Source organism: Octopus bimaculoides, chromosome 1 (genome assembly GCF_046866305.1).
Source record: "Octopus bimaculoides isolate indiv1 chromosome 1, ASM4686630v1, whole genome shotgun sequence".
Classification (NCBI taxonomy): domain Eukaryota; kingdom Metazoa; phylum Mollusca; class Cephalopoda; order Octopoda; family Octopodidae; genus Octopus; species Octopus bimaculoides.
Window position 1 is genome coordinate 8819416 of NC_142928.1, and position 20842 is coordinate 8840257.

Here is a 20842-nt window from a genome sequence, read left to right on the forward strand (position 1 = left end):
TTAGAATTCAGAAGAACTAAGCAAACCAATATTGATAACTGGGACAAATTGTTGGATGCAAAACATGAAAGGAAATAAAGGATTCCTCTTTCAATCATTAGACTGCAGCCATGCTGGAGCACCACCTTGAAATGAATCGAGTCAAACAAATCGATCACAGGAGTTTATTTTCCTAATCCTGGTAGTTATTCTATTAGTTCTTTTGCTGAACTACTAGGTGACAGGGATGTAAACACACCAACACCTGTTGTCAAGCAGTGTGAGTGTAGGGGGACAAACAAACACACACACACACACACACACACATATACATACAACAGGCATCTTTCTGTTTCCATCTGCCAAATCCACTCACAAGGCTTTGATTTGGCCTGAGGTTATAATAGAAGACACTTGCTCCAAGTTGCCACATAGTGGGACTGAACCTGGAACCTTGTGGTCAACAAGCAAACTTCTTACCATGCAGCCACACCTATAGAGTCAAATATTTTGCCTGTAAAAAATACAGAACTCCCAGAAAATGTATCAATCTTAGTCTCCATTTACTACATTGGTTTCAAATTTTGGCACAAGGCCAGCAGTTTCGAGGAGGGGTGGGGTGGGGTGGGGTGTAAGTTAATTACATCAACCCCAGTGCTCAACTGGTACTTATTTTGTTGATCCAGAAAGGACAAAAGGCAAAGACAACCCCAGCGGAATTTGAACTCAGAGCGTAAAGACAGATGAAAAGCTGCAAAAGATTTTGCCTATTCTGCTAATGGCTCTGCCAGTTCACTGTATTATTTTAATTTGAAATATTATTGATTAATTTTAAATTCTCATAAAGTTAAATGATACAATAGGACTGTGTTTGCTATTAAAACTTATTTTATAAACTCCAGAAAAGGAAGTGATAGTATTTCTAATCATCGCCATCATCTACTTATACAGTGTGACCAGCAATGTATAACAACATCTAATAGGCTGGTTGACCACATGATATACACATGTATGTATGTATGTATGTATGTTTATTATTTACATTTGACAGATATTTGTCTTCATCTTGTTTGTTGTTAACACGTTTCGGCTGATATACCCTCCAGCCTTCATCAGGTGTCTTGGGGAAACTTCGAACATGGGTTCTCATTCCTAAGGTATTTTTCGATGTTATTATTATTATTATCATTATTATTAGTAATAGTAGCACGGGCTACTAACCCCAAGATTCCAAGTTCGATTCCAGGCAGTGACCTGAATAATAATAATAATCACATTGAAAAATACCTTAGGAATGAGAACCCATGTTCGAAGTTTCCCCAAGACACCTGATGAAGGCTGGAGGGTATATCAGCCGAAATGTTGTTAACAACAAACAAGATGAGTATAAATATCCGTCTAATGTAAATAATGTACATAATTCCTCATCTCTTAAATACAGAACTGTAGTATGTTATTCATATAAAAACAGTGTACATTTAAACACGTAAGAGATGACTGTAGTATGTATGTTTGTTTATATATGTGTACACATAGCACACACTACAAAGTGGTAGGTGTTAAGAAAGACATCACACTAAAAATGAAATGCAAGCAAGATGGGGTCTTCCAGCCTGTCTAGTTGAGGAGTATACCTCAAAGCACAAGGGACTGCAATTGCCTCCTAACCCATGCCAGCATGGAAAGCAGATGCGAAACAATGATTTCACGCATGCACACACACACACTATGTTCTGAATGTGATAATGTCTACAAGTAGAAATATCTAATTGTGGATTTAGGAGACACAAACTGAAAGAAGCCTGTTTCGTGTGTGTGTGTGTGTGTGTGTTTACATTTGCCCTTCTGGAAATCTTGGACCCACAGTTGCTGATGTTGTTGTCATTTCACTTGCCACCAAATCTTCTTGCTGGCTTTGTGTCTTCAAAGTTCGCGTAATAAGAGATCTCTTACATGAAAAACAGGTAAGAGTTAGTGACGGGAAGAGCATCCAGCTGGAAAGTAATACTTCACTAATATATTCATCTAACTCATGCTAGCATGGAAAGACATGTAAATATGAATGTGTGTGTGTAAATACAAAATAAAAGTAGCTTAAGTAATATTTTAAAAATTTTAATGTATTATTTAAAAAAAAAACACAAATTATACCAAATAAATAATGAAATAAATAAATAAAGAAAATGAGGAGTGACTTGAAACAAAATACAAAATAAAACAAATAAGAAAATAAAAAAAAGTAGATTTTAAGTCGTTTTAAAAGTGAGAAAAGATGGATTTTATTCATGTTTCAACAGAGATAGATTTTAACAAGGAAATATTTTTAACAGAAAAAAAAAAAAAAATGAAAACCAGTTTGGTATTTTGAAGTAAAAAAAAAAAAAACCCAATAAAATTGAATAATTCAAACAAAAATACTGATAAATGATAAAAATGTATGTTGAGACAGTGTTTAATGGTGGGCGGGTGGAAGAGTACAGAAAATGGGTTTAGTGGAGGAGGGGGTAGGAAGGGAGGGGGGTAGACAATGTGATTTGACTGCTTTTAGCGTTTGGTCAGAGTAAATTGTTAATGAGCGAACAAGACAAAAGGAAACGATTACGAGAAGCAGCAGACAGTGTCATAAGTGCTCACTATGACAGATCTTTACTGAGATGTTCACAGGATTACATAATGTGTGTGTGTGTGTATGTATGACATCATAACTGTCCAAATGACATCACCCACTGTTTGCTATGACTGATCTTTTTTAGAAAATAAGGAAAAAGAACAAACTTATTTACAGAAAAACCAGAGGAGTATCTTCTCTCTCTCTCTCTTTCCCTTTCTCTACATACATACATACATACATACATACATATATATATATTTCTCAAAATACAATGTTTATATACCAAAAAGATTTTCTAACATTTTTATAACATTTTTCTGACATAATTTAAATATATACTTTAACCATGTAACACAAGCCTTCTGTAGTTTTTTCACTCTTATCTTTTATACATCCAACCACGTGCTTTCACATACCAACTTTCTCACCTATATATATATATATATATATATACATACACATATGTACTTAGATATATACATACATATATACAGATATATATTCATTCATATAGAGGCATACATAGATACAATCATATATACATATTTTTGGATCTATATTTATTATATTCATAGATCATTCATTCATATATGTATGTCAACTTTTTACAAAGAAAGGTTTCACAGTGACTTTGAAGTTTCGGCTTGCTTGTATAGTAAACTATCAATCTGTGTTACTATTAGTTTTTAAAATGATTCAAAGCCACTGAAAGTAGTTGATCGATCTATCTATCTGTCTGTCTACCTAGGTTGTCCCACAGGACACCCTTAGCATTTCGGTTGTGCATACTATAGGCAGTGGTGGACTGGCCAGGTTGCCAAATTGCCCAATGGCAAATGGGCCCCTGCGCCATTAGAATCCATATATGGAGGCCCATGTTAGTATCTAAGGGGCCCATCCCCTCAAGTTTCAGAATTTTTAATTCACTTCTGGAAGAATGCATTAATTATTTCTACCTGGCTGTGTTTGTAGACAGTTGAAAAGAATACTTTGAACGAAAAAAAATTTAAATGATAGCATTGTAGTTGTGGGTGGGGCCCCTTGTAGTTGCGGGTGGGCCCCCTTAGTCTTCTGGCAACCAATATTTTTAAACCCAGTTCGCTACTGACTATAGGAGTCACAGGGTGCTGCCCCATGTGGTCCCACAGTTTCCATCTAACTAGGAATATTAGGGTCTCATCCATTGTCTTGTATTCAAGATCCTCTGCATGACATTCTGTTAGTTCAAAGCCACAAATCTGATCTGTTGGGTCTTGCCGATAACTAAATCCACACCCTACTGCCAACGCTTTGATTTATTGTCACTGAAGTTTACTCCTCTAATGGTTAAGGTTTTGTCTGTCTCCTACCCCTTCGACCCATCTGGAATGGTAAGACCTGCCTGAAGATTTCTCTCCCTCCAGCATAGCTCTCCGGGTCAATGGAGCACATAGGCACTTTACCATGACAAGGTACTTGTTGAGTTGGCCATTGACTACACAGTAGTTCCTTCGCCCTTTGATGGGTCTTATTTTTTATCCCACAGGGTGTCCAACAATCACCCTCCTCACCAAGCAACGCTCAGTGGGGCTGCCAGTTTAGTTGCCGACGACCCAACCATGTGACAGGTTGTACTGGGTCACATGTTACCAGTAGTACTAAAGAGCAGTTGAATACTTACCACATTTGGTTGGCTCATCTGCTTAGTTGAGTGAAACATGTATATAACCAACCATGTAGCATGATAAGCAGTCAATTGTGTTGAGTGATTTTGAAACTAACATTAACATGAATTGACATGTTCCTATCATTGTGTAAAGTGTGGGTGTGTAAGCGTGTGTGTTTACACAGATGCATAGACGTCAGTTGAATACATGTATATATTTTAGTATTCAGTGTGGTTTAGTTGTATATTTAAACGAAGGAAGGATTTTAATTAAAACTCTTAATCTGAGACAGGTTATTTTACCAGATAAATATCTGATGACCATAGAGATATAAATAAGCAACTATGATGACCAAAATGACAAAACTCGGGATTTCTAAATAATAGCTAATGACTTTGTCTTATTCGGTTAACGAACTTATAGGTGATTGCCTTGCTGTTCGATCTCTTGCTGTGCTATCTACTATTTTCATTTGTATCATCTTTCATTAAGAGAGAGGGAGGGGGCATCCTGGCATCAACCACTCAGGATCTCAACGGTTTAATGATGTAGTATCTGTTAAAATGCCTCATTGCTAATATTTATTTAACAGAAAATAGTATTGTTGCTCTAACCTAGAAAAATAATTTAAGAATCATGTAAAGTTCGAGTAATTAATTTGAAACTTTATTGACCTGATTGCTCCAGCTGGCCAACAAAAGAATTTCTGATCACTTTATTTTCTCATCAATCACATTGTTGCACGAATGACCAACAGACTCAGATCACCTGGCTCTAATATATATTCCATTTTTACAGTTTATTACAAGAAACAGATTAATTAGCAACATTTAATTACAGCTTGTTGCTATAAACTGCAGTAATAATGTTTAATTAAGCATTGTTTTAATTAATATTGCAGAGTTCAGGGGGAATGGCTTCAACAAAACTGCCCTCTTGAAATTTACTTCATAAAAAGACACAAAAGAATCTTTGAGTAGCGTCAACACAACCTCAAACACCAAATCAGATTCTTCCATTGTAAGTAATATCTTAGAATTTGGTCGAGAAGAAGCAACGGAATGATGGAACATTCTTTCTGAAAGAAATGTTTGACAGGAGTTTCTAAACTATACTAATACAGATATATTTCAGTTGAGAGTTTACAACTGGATACACAAATATGTGTATCATCACATTGAGAGAGAGGAGTTCTCTTCAGCCATGTTTTTTAGATCTAACAGAGAAATGAAATGTCTAAGGTATCCATATAAGGGTTACAAACCTGTCCCTATCCAACCTGCAGAATTTACGGACAGACGTCAATATTGACATGACACTGGACGTAAAGCTGCCTACCAAGATGATGATGATGATAATAATAACAACAATAATAATAATGATAATAAAAATAATAATAGTGATGATGATGATGATGGTTATGATGATGATGGGAATACAGTTTAGCAGTGTTCTTTAAAATTATTGGTGTTAAATCACTGCCAACAGGGGAGGGGAGGAGGATAGAAAGAAGAGAGAATATAAAATAATATTAATGAAAGAAAAAAAAGAAAATTTATATATATACATAGATGAAGCAGTGAAAGATTTATCAGGGAGCAAAATAAATGAAGGGGAAAAAAGGAAGGGAAGGGAAAAAAAATTAAAGGAATATAAACTGTGAAGAAGAATGTTATAAAAATATTGACTATAATAATAATAATAATAATAATAATAATAATAATAATCCATTTTTGTTAGTATCTTTGTAGAGAGTTTAAGAAGCACATCTGCTGCTACTTCAGCCCCAAACCTTTCTCACCATTCTGTTATTTACAGGTATTTAATGCAGATCTTTTGAGGAATTTTTTTTTTTTGAAAAATATTAATAATTACGGAATTCTTAATTCATCAACAAAGAACAAAACCATTTGTGAACTGCAATGGAAAAGTCGGGCATCATATTTTAAATATAGAACCTACTAGTAGAATATTTTAGAAGAGTGGGGGAGGGCCATACAAATTTGTTTAATCAATTTAATTACATGGTAAGTTTAATTAGAGAGTAAGAGAATTTGAAAATTTTGAAGACAAAAAAAATATCTAGAAATAAAAATAAAATTCAAAGAAAAACAGAGTTTTATGTGTTGACAATCTTCTAAAAAATAGATTGCATTTTATAAGGTTTACAGAGCAGGGGAACCAAATGTTTGTTTAGGGGATTTTCATCTTGGAAACTTCCATGATTATCAGAAACCAAAATCATGAAATGAAGCAGCCGAAACATAGAAATATTGACTTGGTTTTAAAATTACACCCCACCCACATTCCTGTAACATCAACCCAATTTGGTTTTCTTAAAAAAAAAAAAAAAAAAGGAAACATGTTTTGCATTGTGCTACAGGATATGGAACTTACTTTATTTTTATATTAGTGTTTTCCAGTTATATTTTTTGTTGGCTACATGTGTAATAGGAGGAACTGGTGGTTCCTTCATTCTCCATTTTTTGGTGAGAGGATCTTCAACACAGCAACACATTGAACAACATGGAACATAAGGAAGAATTTCATGAAATCCTCCCACAGAACGTGGAGCTTTTCCTAGTAACTGGCGTGTACATACATCTAAACTACCAGCATGACCAACTATTAAGATATTACAGACATCTGAAAGAGAAAACGAAAGAGATTTCAGAAGAAGATAAATTAAAATAATGAAATGGAATTAATCAAACTTTGATTGATGAATGGTTTGGATTGATGTCTGTAAAATAGGATTTCTTACTTTAGCAGCATTGAGATTGGTGAGACTAACAGAATTGGTGGAGAACCACACAAATTGTCTTGAGCAGTCTTATATTGTCAGTTTGATTCTCAAGGAGATCGACCTTGTCTGTTGTCCTTCCACAGTCAATAATACCTGTCATATATTAGGGTCAATATAAACGACTACAACCCTCCCTTTCTCTCTTTCAGTATTTCTGGTGGTGTCTAATTAGGCAATATTTTATAAAATCATTTAGAAGGCTTTTAGTGATTGGATCTAATGAAGTGGTTGTATGTAAGATATTAGAAGTGTAGTGAAGGGTAGGAGTAGAGGCAGAAGAAGACAGAACTCAATATAAAATAATACAAGTTATAATGAAAGAGATGAAAAGCTAAGACAATATAAAGATGATGGTGACAATATTGAAACAGAAATGTAGAGTCAGTGATGTGTTTGAAAATCTTTATAAAATGTCTTCAAGAAAATGTTGAAGACGACCACAATTGAAAATCATAGACACAATCTAAAGTTTGATTGAAGATGGAAGAGAGTGATAGAAAAAGGGAAGCAGAGGGAATATCTAAACAGTTTCCTTATACAGATGTCAGAAAAGTAAGCCTCAGTCTTGATGACGTACTCCTGTGGGGTCAGCATGAAAGATCATCAAAGATTTTGAGGTTAGCATTTGTAGAGACACTGAAGGTTTTTAGTTGTGTCTGGCCCATGGTTGAGAAAAGGTGAGGACTGTTTCCTTCATGTGTTTTGTGACAAAGCTTTTGTGCTGTTGACAGAAACTAAGTCTTCTCACTGAAACAGGCTTTCAATATAACTGAGGCCCTTGACTATGAGGTTGTTTTCACGGTGATGTGTTAAGGTCAATAAACCACAAAAGAATAACATCAGAAACTAGTTGATGATAACACCAACTGAAACTGTACTGCTGGTCACTGAAGGGGAAAAGTTAGTGAAGGTGATGAGGATGGTGATGATGATGATGGTTGCAGATAAACTGTACCTTTGTAAAATGCTAAATAAGAATCAATTTAGGATATTTTCATGTGACTTTCTTACAGGATGACTTGTAGAAAAAGTAAGAATGGAATCAAAATAAAACATAAAATAGTTACCTTCATGTTCATGTTTTTTAAGGATATAACGTGTGAAATCTGCACATCTGGAATAGAAGTGCTCCACCGTTTCATCGAGGTATAATTGAGTGGGTACCATATAAGAAATATAGTTTCGATCGACAGCATAACCATGGTCAATCAGTTCATCAGGAGTAAACCAAATTGGTAACCCTAACTGGTACCAGCCCAGCCATTCAAATAAGGATGGTTCAATACAGATTTTCAGATTCAGACCAAGAGCTACAAGGAATTAATTCATTATAAATTAATCAGCTGAAAAAATTATTAATTCATAATACGGAACATCCCTTCTATCCCCTCTTTACTACCTTATACTGCCCCACCATTGTTCCAAGTGAGTAGGACCTCCCCCTCCATCTCTCTCTGACTCGTCTCTATCTTTCTCTCTTATTCTTTCCCATCTCCCTTTCTTTCATTATCCTACCATGGTGGTCAAGTATCTCCTCTGTAATAAGACACCTATCCCTGTCCCTTTATCATACTCCGACCTCTACCCTGGCACATGGCCACATCTTTTGGTTCCTCTCTCTCTCTCTCATCTGAGAGGTCCTTGTCTTACAAGCTACTTGGTAACCCTGTGGGTGCTGGCACTGGTAAAAAGCACCCAGTACACTCTGTAAAGTGGTTGGAGTTAGGAAGGACAACTAGCCATAGAAACCATACCAAAACAGACCATTGGAGCTTAGTGCAGCTCTCTGGCTTGCCAGCTCCTGCCAAACTGTCCAACCCATGCCAGCATGGAAAAAAGGACGTTAAACAATGATGATAATCATACAAATTAATGATATGTATTAAATTAATTTGCTGGAGGCAGTGACAAGTGATCGAGACCATTGGCGATATACTGCGAAGTCATAGCTGTAGTTGATGTCGGTGCTGTATAACTTGCACCCATGCCAGTGGCATAAAAAAAAAAAGCATCCACTACATTCTTGGATTAAGTGTTGGGAAAGGCGTCCAGCCATAGAAACCATGCCAAATCAGATTGAAACTTGCTTCTCAGCTGGCCAGTTTTCAGTGAAACTGTCCAACCCATGCCAGCATGGAAAACAGATGTTAAAAGATGATAATGAGTTAATTATTAATTCATTATAAATTAAATAGCTACAATAAATTATATATATATATGTGTGTACAATTATATTAAACGTAATTGTGTACATTTGGATGTGGAAAAATCTTCAGGTGTGGAAAGAAGTTGTCTCAAGAGAGATACTTCCTTCTAGATATTTCCTCAGAGATAATGTATGTGACATTGCATCAATGCACAGGGAATCACTTTGCTCGACTCTATTATGACACACAGACTTTTTCATCATTTTAATCTCGCTAAATTTTCATTACATGAACTTTATTACATTTTATTAAATATTTTGACAACTAAAACATTTTTTATTGGAGACCCTGAAAATTATGACTGTTGTTAATATTTAGTTGAAGAATAATCCTTCTGAGTTCTAATTCCACTGAGGCTGATTTCCACTTTCATCCTGGGGGGGGGGGGGGGCAATAAAATAAGTACCAGTCACGTATTGGGGATTGATATAATTGACTTGCCCCTCTCTCAAAATTGCTGGCCTTGTGCAAAAATGTGAAACCAATATTTAGTTCAACTAATAAATTCCAGGGTAAATAGAAATGAAAATTTTAATTTGATGAAAAGATTCCAAATGAATCTTTCCATGCAATTTCATCAAAGAGGAACCCTTCTAGCCATGACCCCCACAAAAACTGTTAAATTACTTTTATTTGTTGATATTTTCATTCCACAAAAGTGACCCAATCCCTGATGTAATTCCATTACAACAGAGATGAAATGTCTGTGACTGTTTTCGTTTATTAAAATAATTCTCCTCTCAGACTGAAACTAACTTTGGTTGCCATGATACATGGTTTCACATCACAGAACACACTACACAAATCCATTCCCACAATAATCTTTTCATAAGACAAATTTTACTTTAATACAGTTCACGCAGTGACCCGGATAATAATAACAATAATAATAATAATAATGACAATAATGATGATAATAATAATAATAACAATAATAATAATAATAATAATAACAACAACATCGAAAAATACCTTAGGAATGAGAACCCCAAGACACCTGATGAAGGCTGGAGGGGATATCAGCCGAAACGTTGTGTTAACAACAAACAAGATGAGGACAAATAACCGTCAAATGTAAATAATGTAAATTTTGCTTTATTTTAAAAGAAATGATAACAGATACAAAAATAGTATTTTGTAAGTTAGTTGTTTCTTATTGCTTGAAATTTTCTCTTTCCAAATAAAGGAAAATAAAATGAAAGTTAATATTCTTTGAAAAACATTAAAATGGTTTCCTGTTCATTTAAATAAGAGATTAACTAGGGGAAATAACTCTGCTCAGCCCAACTAAATGTAATGCAGCTTCATCGCACAGATACACTCTATTTTATTATTACTGTCACTGAACACTGGGTCTTTGGATTAAGGTTGTGTCACATTTCTCTCTTCTGCAAATTCAGCTTTCACTGTAGAAAGAGAGAGATCCAAGAAACCTCCTGACATCATCACTATCAGCAATATTATTGATATAGAATCTGTTGGCTGCTGATCGATGCCAGACATGGAACAACAACTGCACTGGTCTCCTTCATGAAGCATAACTTTTAAAAGTCCTAGCATCCAGATATTTTTGACCCATCCCCACCTACTCCATATATTCTACACTCCTTTTAGCTGTATGAATCATTAAACTCTTGTCCAAACTTCCAACTTTGAAACATTTCCTATCACACTTTGTTAGATTCTGCTGCAATGTGAATAAAGTCAGGTTAAAAAAACAGATAACGCATCAAAAACCTACAATTTGTGAAATCTTAGAACATCCCCATTGGTTTGGGTGCAGGCATACCCCTTAAAATTTTGGGTAGGGCAATGAAAATGCTTTGAATATCCACTTTGCCAAAACAAATGAGTGTAGAAACATGTTTGAACTGATCTGAAACATTACTTTTCCATTATCGGATGTATCTGGTTTGATTGATGTTCAAATATAATAATTATGATAATAATAATAATGATAATCCTGTCTACTATAGGCAAAAGGTCTGAAATTTTTGGGGAGAGGGACAAGTCAATTACATTGACCCCCACAGTGTTTCACTGGTACTTAATTTATCGACCCCGAAAGAATGAAAGGCAAAGTTGACCTTGGTGGAATTTGAACTCAGAACATAGTGATGGGCAAAATACTGCTAAGCATTTTGTCCAGTGTGCTAATGATTCTGCCAGATATTAAAACTGAAAAAAATCAACCTTGTTTATAAAAAACTTTGAACCTTGGGTTGCACCTCACTAAGCAAAGTTTGTTCCTGTATTTATGTTTACCACTGCAAAATTTCTACAAACTGTTAGAATCAACAACAGGATTATGTGGAGGCTACCGTTCTACATCTCTCAAATCCTCGTCCATGTAAACCTTAAATACTTTGGCAGTTTACATTTGAAGCAGACTGCTAAAACAAAGTTTTATCTCGTCTCTCGATTCAAATAGTAACAGGATTAACAAATTAGATGACATTAACTTGATTTTAATTTAAATAAGCTAAACTAAAATAAAATGAAATCAATTCTAGATACCTGTAACAATTTCATGAGCTGTTTGAATACATCGTAGAGCTGGAGAGACATACAAATGAGACAAGTTCACTGAAGCATCTCGTAAACCTTCACCTACAACAGAAGGAAAAAAAACAAACAAAATTAAACAGAATGGAAAATACATAATTTACACTGATTTATCTTCCCTTTGTCAAAAAAAAAAAAAAAAGACTTATTTCAGGTGAATTATTGTAAACAGTGAGATAAACTAAAAACCCAAACATCTTCAGTTTTCAAGTTGGAAACATTAAAGAGACATTATGTAACTTGAAACACAAACATTGAACATCATTGTGGCCTGGTCTGAGGCTAGGAACAGAATATATAGGAATAGAGAAGTGAAGAAGGAGTTTACAGGTATGAGGCCGTAATGTTAGCTAATTTCACAGAGATTAGTTATATTGTAGCAGAGATTACATGACATTTTAACACTGCAACTAATCTATTAGTTATGACCAACAACTTTCGTTAAACTGTTTCTTCTCAGCCTCTTTTTTGCTAGTCGTACTTTCCTAACATGACATTACTTTGATCAAGTCACGTCTATTGGTTTGATAAGAACAAGACTTCTGCTTCCACTTATCTGTTTGTATACATCTTGATACAGTTTCTTTATTCAAGTGACTTTGTAAAACACAAAATATATCTCTGTACAATATATCTCAAAAACACATTATACCTTGATTGATTAATATAAATTAACACCTGTTATATTCTTTGCTGAATCTTGTTCTGTCTTAAATCTCTATTCACAAACCATGTGCTCTCTTCTTATTACAGCATTATTCTACCAACAAGATTGGAAGAGGTCTTTTTTTTCTCTTTTGGTATGTAACAAACAAGATACTGAATTGACATTTAATTCATTCTAGTTGATATTTCTCTCTCTCTCTCTCTCTCTCTCTCTCTCTCTCTCACTCACTCACACACACACACACACACACACAAAGAGAGATACATACATAACTTCAACCTCGTGTTTAGAGTGTTTCTATTTACAAGATTTATATTTACATCAACATTAGCATAGAAAGGCAGAGCAAGTTGATGTTTCTAACAGATTTTGGTATTTTCACACTGATATCGTAGCTTAGAAGCTTTGGGTCTGTCTGATAATTGATTAAATATTTAAAATATCATTACAATTATTGACACTTTTTAGTGTAGATGACTTGAAAGCTTTCAAACTCTAATAACAGAGTGAGGGGAGTACTAGAAACTGGTAAAAACATCAAACCACCTCCCCTTATCTGGCTGCTATACACACTAAGTATGAGGTACACACACAAAGTTGTCTAAAAATCCATGAGTTAGAAAAAACCGGCACTCATATATTGGTGGATATGGTATAAATAAAAGACAATATTTTTATCTTTCATATCAACCAATTTGCCAATTGGTTTCATACCAGGATTTGAGATAAATCCAGCAATCATCAGAAAAAAGGCTGAAAGGAATAAGTCTGGCATGGGTTCTTCACTATTGGTGGTCAGAAAGTATCAAGTCAAAAACTTAAGCAGAAAACTTTATTTTTAGTTCATCAGAGTTATTCCCCTTCGGTTGGGAGCCAAAAAGACAACCCCAGTGTATGGGAGATGAATAATTGTAGGGCTAGTCTTTTCAGTCGTGTCTGGTGATTGCTGGGATATCTCAAATCCTGGTATAAAAACAAATAGGTAAAGTGGCTGATATGAGCATAGAATACAATATCATGTGATCACGTGACTGACCAGACTATTGGATGTTGTCATACATCACTGCTCACAGTGCCCTTTACATTGTTTTAGCTTTCGAATGATGGCATCAGACTGGCTGGTTGAGCAGGCCAACACTTCCCTGATTGGAAGGTTATTCTGTCACAGGGTGGTCATCCATTTACAGCTGAGTGGACTGGAGCAATGCGAAGAAACACATGCTGCTTGGTCTGGGAATTGAACCCACTATCTAATGATTATAACACCCTCATAACTAGGCCATGTGCCTTCACATAATATGATGTAATACAGTATAATATATATTGTGTGTTGTAAATATACACACTAAACGTAAAGTGCATAAATAACAATTAATCTCTCACATTTAAAACCATTTTGAGCGTGGCCATTGCCAGTACCCCCTGACTGGCCTTTGTGCCGATGGCACGTAAAAGCACCCACTACACTCTCTGAGTGGTTGGCGTGAGGAAGGGCATCCAGCTGTAGAAACTCTGCCAAATCAGATTGGAGCCTGGTGTAGCCATCTGGTTTTCACCAGTCCTCAGTCAAATCGTCCAACCCATACTAGCATGGAAAGCAGACGTTAAATGATGATGATGATGATTTAAAATATTTTTCTTGTTAAACTTTTTATGTAACATTTTCTTCCACCATTTTGTTTTTTTCTCTCTAATCAAAATAGTCCCAACTCATTATTTTACACATTTGGAATGAAATAACCAAGATTTATTCCCTTCCAGATGAACAAGAGTCATTAAAGGATTACTAGAAAAAGGTAAAAACCAATCTGAAAATGTTCTTTTAGAAATTCAAAACTGAATCGAAATCAATGTCATTATTGGCTGCACATACTCTGGGCTTTGTTTGTTTGATGATTCATTGCCGTATAAAAATCATACACAGGTGAGACAACTCACCTCTGATCTAATTCAGGAATGATGCATATCAATATTTCACCAGTTTAGTGGCTTATCAACATCATGTACCTGAAACTGTGGACAAATCAAATCCTTGAATCTTATGCATGCATCACCATGGCACACCAGCAAATAGTTCTTATTTGTAAATAGTCATAGACTGGTGATTCGGGATCGTCCCTGGTTCGATTCAGGTATGTGATGTTGATAAGCCATAAAAATAGCAAATTTCAATCAGAAATGAGTCGTCTCACCTATCAATGATTTTCAGGTGTTTTAACACTCAGCATAATGAGGGAGCCGTCCCCTAAGTGTTATACAAACAGTGAACAAACAAAACATATACATTGAGTGTGTGTAGTTGATAATGTTCTTTAGGAAATCTCTTTTTCCTGGTGGCAGGAAATGTGTCCCTCTGTGTTCTCTTAAAGAGTGGTGACGCTGTGATCATTAATGTTCTTTCTTATTGAACACTAGCAGAGAGAAAAACAAAAACAAAACATATGCACAGAGTGAATTCCAGTAAGTTGATGTCTAGAGGTTAATGTGAGGCCTGGGATATGAGTGTGTCTGTGTGGCAGGGATTGGCACAGTATAGATGATGAGAGGTGATGAGTTGGGAGTATGTGAATGAAAAGGGCACAAGATGAGGCAGTTACCAAGGAATAAAGGCTGTTGTTGAAACAATGAAAAAGCAGAAGAAGGGGACCCTTTGTCCGTGGATTAGAGTTTGTAATAGATTGGTGCTTTACATATATTAACCCTCTATTGACAACATTCTAACAATTAACAGATAAATTTTACAAAAATACACACGTTCTGCTTAATTTGTCTCCCTTCTTTCAGCTCGTCAATGAACCCACAAAAGAAGTTAGCCAAGTATAAAAGAGGAGATAATAAACAATATTCATTGAAAGGGGAGGTAATTAGATACAAAATAGTTTAGTATCAATTATGATAAACGTCTCATTTAAAAGCTGTTTCATTTGGAGCAGATAAATTTTCCACAAGAAATATTAATTATAAAGAAGTTTAATGAAGATTTACTTAATGACAATTTGCAAGAGAAAGACTTCATAAAACATTGATGATGCAACAAAAAGAACAAATGTTATCCTCAATTCCTTTCTCAGGAGTTTCGTAGGTGGCTTCGCATTATTTTAAGCAATGCTCTTTGAAAGTCAAGCATCTCTCTTTCTCTCTCTCTCTCTCTCTCATACACACACACATTGAGTACTGAATACAAAACTCTGTGGAACTGGTAAATTTATGTGCTGAGATAGGCATAGAGGTGACTGTGTGGTAAGAAGTTTGCTTCCCAGCCATATAGTTCTGGGTTCAGTCCCACTGCATAGTACCTTGGGCAAATATCTTCTCTTATAGCCTCAGGCCAACCAAAGCTTTGTGAGTGGATTTGGTTGATGGAAACTGAAAGAAACCTGTTATGTGTGTGTGTGTGTGTGTGTGTGTGTGTGTGTGTGTGTGTGTGTGTGTGTGTGCCTGTGTTTATCCCCCACCCCACCACCACTTCACAACTGGTGTTGGTGTGTTTATGTCCCTATAATATAGTGGTTTGGCAAAAGAGATGCTACAAGTACAAAGATTTTTAAAAAAATAAGTAGTGGCATTGATTCATTTGATTAAAAACCCTACAAGGTGGTGCTCCAGCATGGCCACAATCTGTTGATTGAAACAAGGAAAAGATAGATGTCTCAAGAAGTGTTCCAGCTGATTATAATAATAATAATAATAAAGGCCACTTACTCAAATTAGTCTACTGCAGTATCTTCAACTTGCATACAATGATTACATAAAAAAAAATCTTTATAAGGTAAAAGACCCCCTCAAAAAATTAACAGTACCCCCCACCCAATCCTGTAAGATTGGTCTTACATGAAAAATCTCATCGAAACCCATCCCTTCTCAGTTCAAAAATAATATCAATGCGATAGAATATTAAATATCTTTAATAAAATAATAAAAGAGCAGAGAAATTGTGTTTGATTGTAAAAGAAGGGGGTTTTTTTGTAGGTAAATCTGTGTCCTTACCAGTAAGACGGGCTTGTAATTTGCCAACCTCTGTCAATGGGCAGTCTTTGATGAAGTCCAGGTAATTCTTTCTTTTCAACATGTTCTTCGGAAGGTTTAGGTTGATTCTACTGTATCTTCCTAAAAATATAAACAACAAAATAAAATATTCCACTTTTGTCAGGCAGCCTTAGTTTCTCAGCATAGCATATATTAGAAGAATCATAAACATAACACACATTGCATATTTTATATTGACATAACATTTTGGCACATATTTTACTATTGATGTAATATGTATGAATGTGAAGACGCAGGGCCCAGTGGTCTGTCATTAGATCAGGAGTTTTATTAGCAGACCGGGTGGCATGTTGCATTCTTGAGCAAAACACTTCATTTCACATTGCACCAGTCCACTCAGCTGTAAACGGATAACCCTGTGATGGATTAGTCTTCCATTCAGGGGGAATGTTGGCCTGTTTACCCAGCCAGCAGGGTAGCATCATTTGAAAGTTAAAACAGTGCAAAGCGCATTGTGACCAGCGATGTATAACATCCAATAGTTAGGTTAATCATGTGATAACACATATTACAGCTGTTAGTGGATGATAATTTTCAGGATAAAATCAAAAAACACAAACAGCAAAAAATGTTGTCATAGTGACAAAAAAAAAAAGAAAATCAGGCTTAACCCCCCCCCACCACCACCACCCTGCACCTAATTTATTTTAAAGTTGTGATGCTTTTGCAAACAGCAAACAGTTGAAATGTCCCAGTAAATGCTGTGAATTGTCTGAAATTGTTGCTATTGTGAGATTTTCAACAAAGGGTCCTTCTCTTGAAAAGATAGGCAGGTCTTTTTATTGAAATATCTCATGTCTGTCTGTATGTATGTATTTATAAAAGTAAGTTAAACTGACCTGCAGAATTAAAGCAAGAGTCAACCCAATCTCTTCCCAAGGCAAAATCACATCTCTCGCCATGTCGCATAACAAACAAACATCGAGGTTCCCGAGGGATGTTTTGGTTCTCTTCACTCTTTTTATTTTTTAACAGCTGAAGAAAGAAACATTCAGAAAGCTTTTTAAACAAACAAATCCTAATTAGATAACCCACAATTATTGTTGGACGTTTGTCTAGATACAAAAATGGTTGCAAATGAAGCCTCAGCTTAGGTCAATGTAGTGCCTGGGGTGTACCCTTATTAGACGGGGAGTCATGATGGGTATAAGTTTGTTAATTAAGGAAGCAATTCTCTGTGAGGCAACTGGAACAAAAAATAATAGTAATACATTCAACAGAGAGAGAGAGAGAGAGAGAGAGAGAGAAAGAGTAAAATTCATATACTCTGAGTTTGAAGTCATCACTGTGTTTTGGTGTATCTGGTTGTTTGTATATACACAATATAGAAGAGGTAGTGGTGGTTAGTAATAAGCATGGAGGCAGAAGAGAGCAAATATAGTCTGAGGGAGGGAAGGAGATAGAGATAGAGAGAGAGAGAGAGAGAGAGTGAGAGTTGGTATTAAAATTTAAACCTTTCTTCCTAACCTTGTCATTTGTTAACCAATCTAAATCACCATCAACAACCTTCCTAATTAACTTAATTGTCTATTGTCAGACAATTAAGCTCATTACTTAACTGTCCATGGTCAAAGGCATCCATCAGTGGGTTATCAACACTACTGACCCTTAAATCAGATATCAGTATAATCACGATCCACTTTTAGTAGTACCTTAATGAAAAGCTGAACTCAATACTGAAAGTTAACAAAGCAAGCGGTGCCAGTTGTGTGAAAGGTGGACATAGCCACACAAGAATCTAACTTCTTTCTCAGGGATGCCACAATGTTGGCATCAAAATTGGAGCCATTGATTTTTTTTGGTGAGTGAGGCACACACACACACACACACACTATGATAACAGAAAGGAGAGGTGATAGTGTTCTGTGGAACAATTGACAAGTCATGTGACCACTCAGTGTTAGTCATGTGACCTTTCACTTGAGTATCTCTTGTACAAAAATATCTTATCTATTTCTTTATTGCCCACTGGGGGCTAAACATAGAGGGGACAAACAAGGACAGACAAAGGGATTAAGTCAAGCACATTGACCCCAGTGCATAACTGGTACTTATTTAAACGACCCTGAAAGGATGAAAGGCAAAGACGACCTCGGTGGAATTTGAACTCAGAACGTAAAGACAGACGAAATACTGTTAAGCGTTTCGCCCGGCGTGCTAACGATTCTGCCGGCTTGCCGCCCTAAGATATCTTTGTTAGTCTCAGTCTGACTGGCTGCTAACAAGTTCCATTCCTACTCCACAGTCAAGTATTACTCAGTGATAAGGACAAATTGCTGTAACACAAACACAACAACAACAGCAACAGAAAAGTATTGAGTTCTTACTAATATGAGAAACGGTAAAATAAATACATAGGCACAAGCATGGCTGAGTGGTAAGAAGCTTCCTTCGCAACCACAATGTTCTGAGTTCAGTCCCACTGCATGGTGCCTTGGGTCTTCTACTTTAGCCTTGGGTTTGCTGGACAGAAACTGAGACAAGCCCATCATGTGTGCGTGTGTGTGTGTGTGTGTGTGTGTGTGTGTGTGTGTGTGTGTGTGTGTGATTTTGTCCCTCACCACCGCCGCTTGATGACTGGTGTTGATGTGTTTACATCCCCCATAACTTAGCAGTTCAGCATAAAGGACCGATAGACTAAGTATTAGGCTTACAAAGATATAAGTACAGGGGTCAATTCATTCAACTAAAAATTCAAGGCGGTGCCCCAGCATGGCCACAGTCTAAGACGAAAACAAATAAAAGATAAATGAGGAGGTTGTCAACTTACTTTGTTGTAAATGTCATCTTGTTCTCCAACCCAGAGATTGTCATAGTCTCCTTCAGATAAACCATTGTACATATTAGTGGCAGGGACCACCATTAGTGACCTGTTGAAGACAGAGATAACATCAATTATTCAGTTATTGGTGGTGGGAACAGCAGAAGTGGGGCTCAGGCAGGATGTAGCAATTGTCTACGGTTACAGGCGAGAAAACAATTTCCTTTTGCTATCAGGATTACACACATGTGTTCATGATATAAATATGTCTCCTTCTTTCACTGTGTGTGTGTGTCAGAAGGTATGAGAAGCGAATACATTTGTTTAACCACTTGGCATCCTTAGGATTACAGCTGTTTCGTAGCCTTGTTCATGTAATAATAATTTCAGTGTCTAATAAACTATGTTTGCTGTGCATAGTGATGCCATACTACAGCGTATTCACAAATCAATGGAAACAAAGAAAGCTGACCCACCCATTCGATTAGGACAGTCCAACTCTGTGGTCTGTTAGCCAGGTCTATTAGACATGTTCCAGATGTGGCCATCTCATCTTTTTGTATTACTTCAGCTACATTATCCAATGTATTGTTCTGTTTTTTTTTAACACAGAAGGGTGTTGTGGGACATTGTCTTTTCTCACACAGAGTGATTAGCCACAAAGTGCTACCCCATCGGCCCTTTGTTTCCAACAGAGATAATAACTACCCCCAAAATAATTAGTAACTTTTGTGAGTTAAGTGTGCATTCCATGGACTTCATTTCAGAGATGCTTCTACCTTCTAACTTGTCTTGCATACCAATCATACCTGAAGGGTTGTCTATTCCACTTCATCTTTTGTGACACTATAAACTTACTTCCAATTCTTATCGACTCCCTTTCTGCACATTAACCAAGACAATTTCCCATGTAGCACTGAAATTTAACATTTGTTTCTCTTATTAATTGGAACTCTGGGAGGTGGTGAGCTGGCAGAATCATATCGTTAACCCACTGGGAAAAATGCTCAGCAGCATTTCGTCCATTTTTATGTTTTGAGTTCAAATTCCAACAAGGTCAATTTTGCCTTTCATCTTTTCAGGGGTCAATGAAATAAGTACCAGCAGTTGTGCACTGGAGTCAATGTAATTGACTTGACCCCTTCCACCAAATTTCAGGCCTGGTGCCTTTAAGTAGAAAGAATTAATTACAACTGTTGGTTTTTGGCCAATTCTAAATCATGCTTCCAGATTGTGAAACATTTCTGAAGCTTTTTAACAGATTCTGCAATGAGAACCGGGAGAGTTCATAATATGCCAACAAGTCAGTTTGTTGTGAAGAGTAGAATGTGTAAGGTGAGACAGTCAGGGGCCAACAGCATATTTATCTTTCTCTCCCCTAAATATTTTTATTTCTCAACTCCTTTACAAAATACATATTTATATTCTCTAAATTTTTCTCTGTATCACTCAACAGATTCTGACCAATTTCTTGAGATTATAGACATCATTTCATCACTAACATCATCAAAGGTTGAACTTTTGTCCCATAAACCCCTTTCCAACTGGGATAT

General features: G+C 36.0%; 1 protein-coding gene across 8 annotated transcripts in view; it reads right to left on the bottom strand.

The window, feature by feature from the left end:
* The window catches only part of LOC106869956 (ubiquitin-associated and SH3 domain-containing protein B), a 260010-nt gene that overhangs the window by 10328 nt on the left and 228840 nt on the right, over positions 1–20842 (bottom strand). For 5 of the 8 annotated variants that reach the window (XM_089348346.1, XM_089348342.1, XM_089348338.1 and 2 more), the window contains 6 exons: positions 19299–19398; positions 17368–17503; positions 16469–16588; positions 11767–11859; positions 8110–8352; positions 6354–6882 (listed from right to left, as the gene is read on the bottom strand). In XM_089348346.1, the coding sequence (XP_089204472.1) occupies positions 6641–6882; positions 8110–8352; positions 11767–11859; positions 16469–16588; positions 17368–17503; positions 19299–19398 (934 nt within the window). In that variant the 3' untranslated portion in view covers positions 6354–6640. Of the gene's footprint in view, positions 1–6353; positions 6883–8109; positions 8353–11766; positions 11860–16468; positions 16589–17367; positions 17504–19298; positions 19399–20842 lie in introns of those variants that run through there. The other 3 variants (XM_089348340.1, XM_089348336.1, XM_089348345.1) reach the window with 1 other exon arrangement.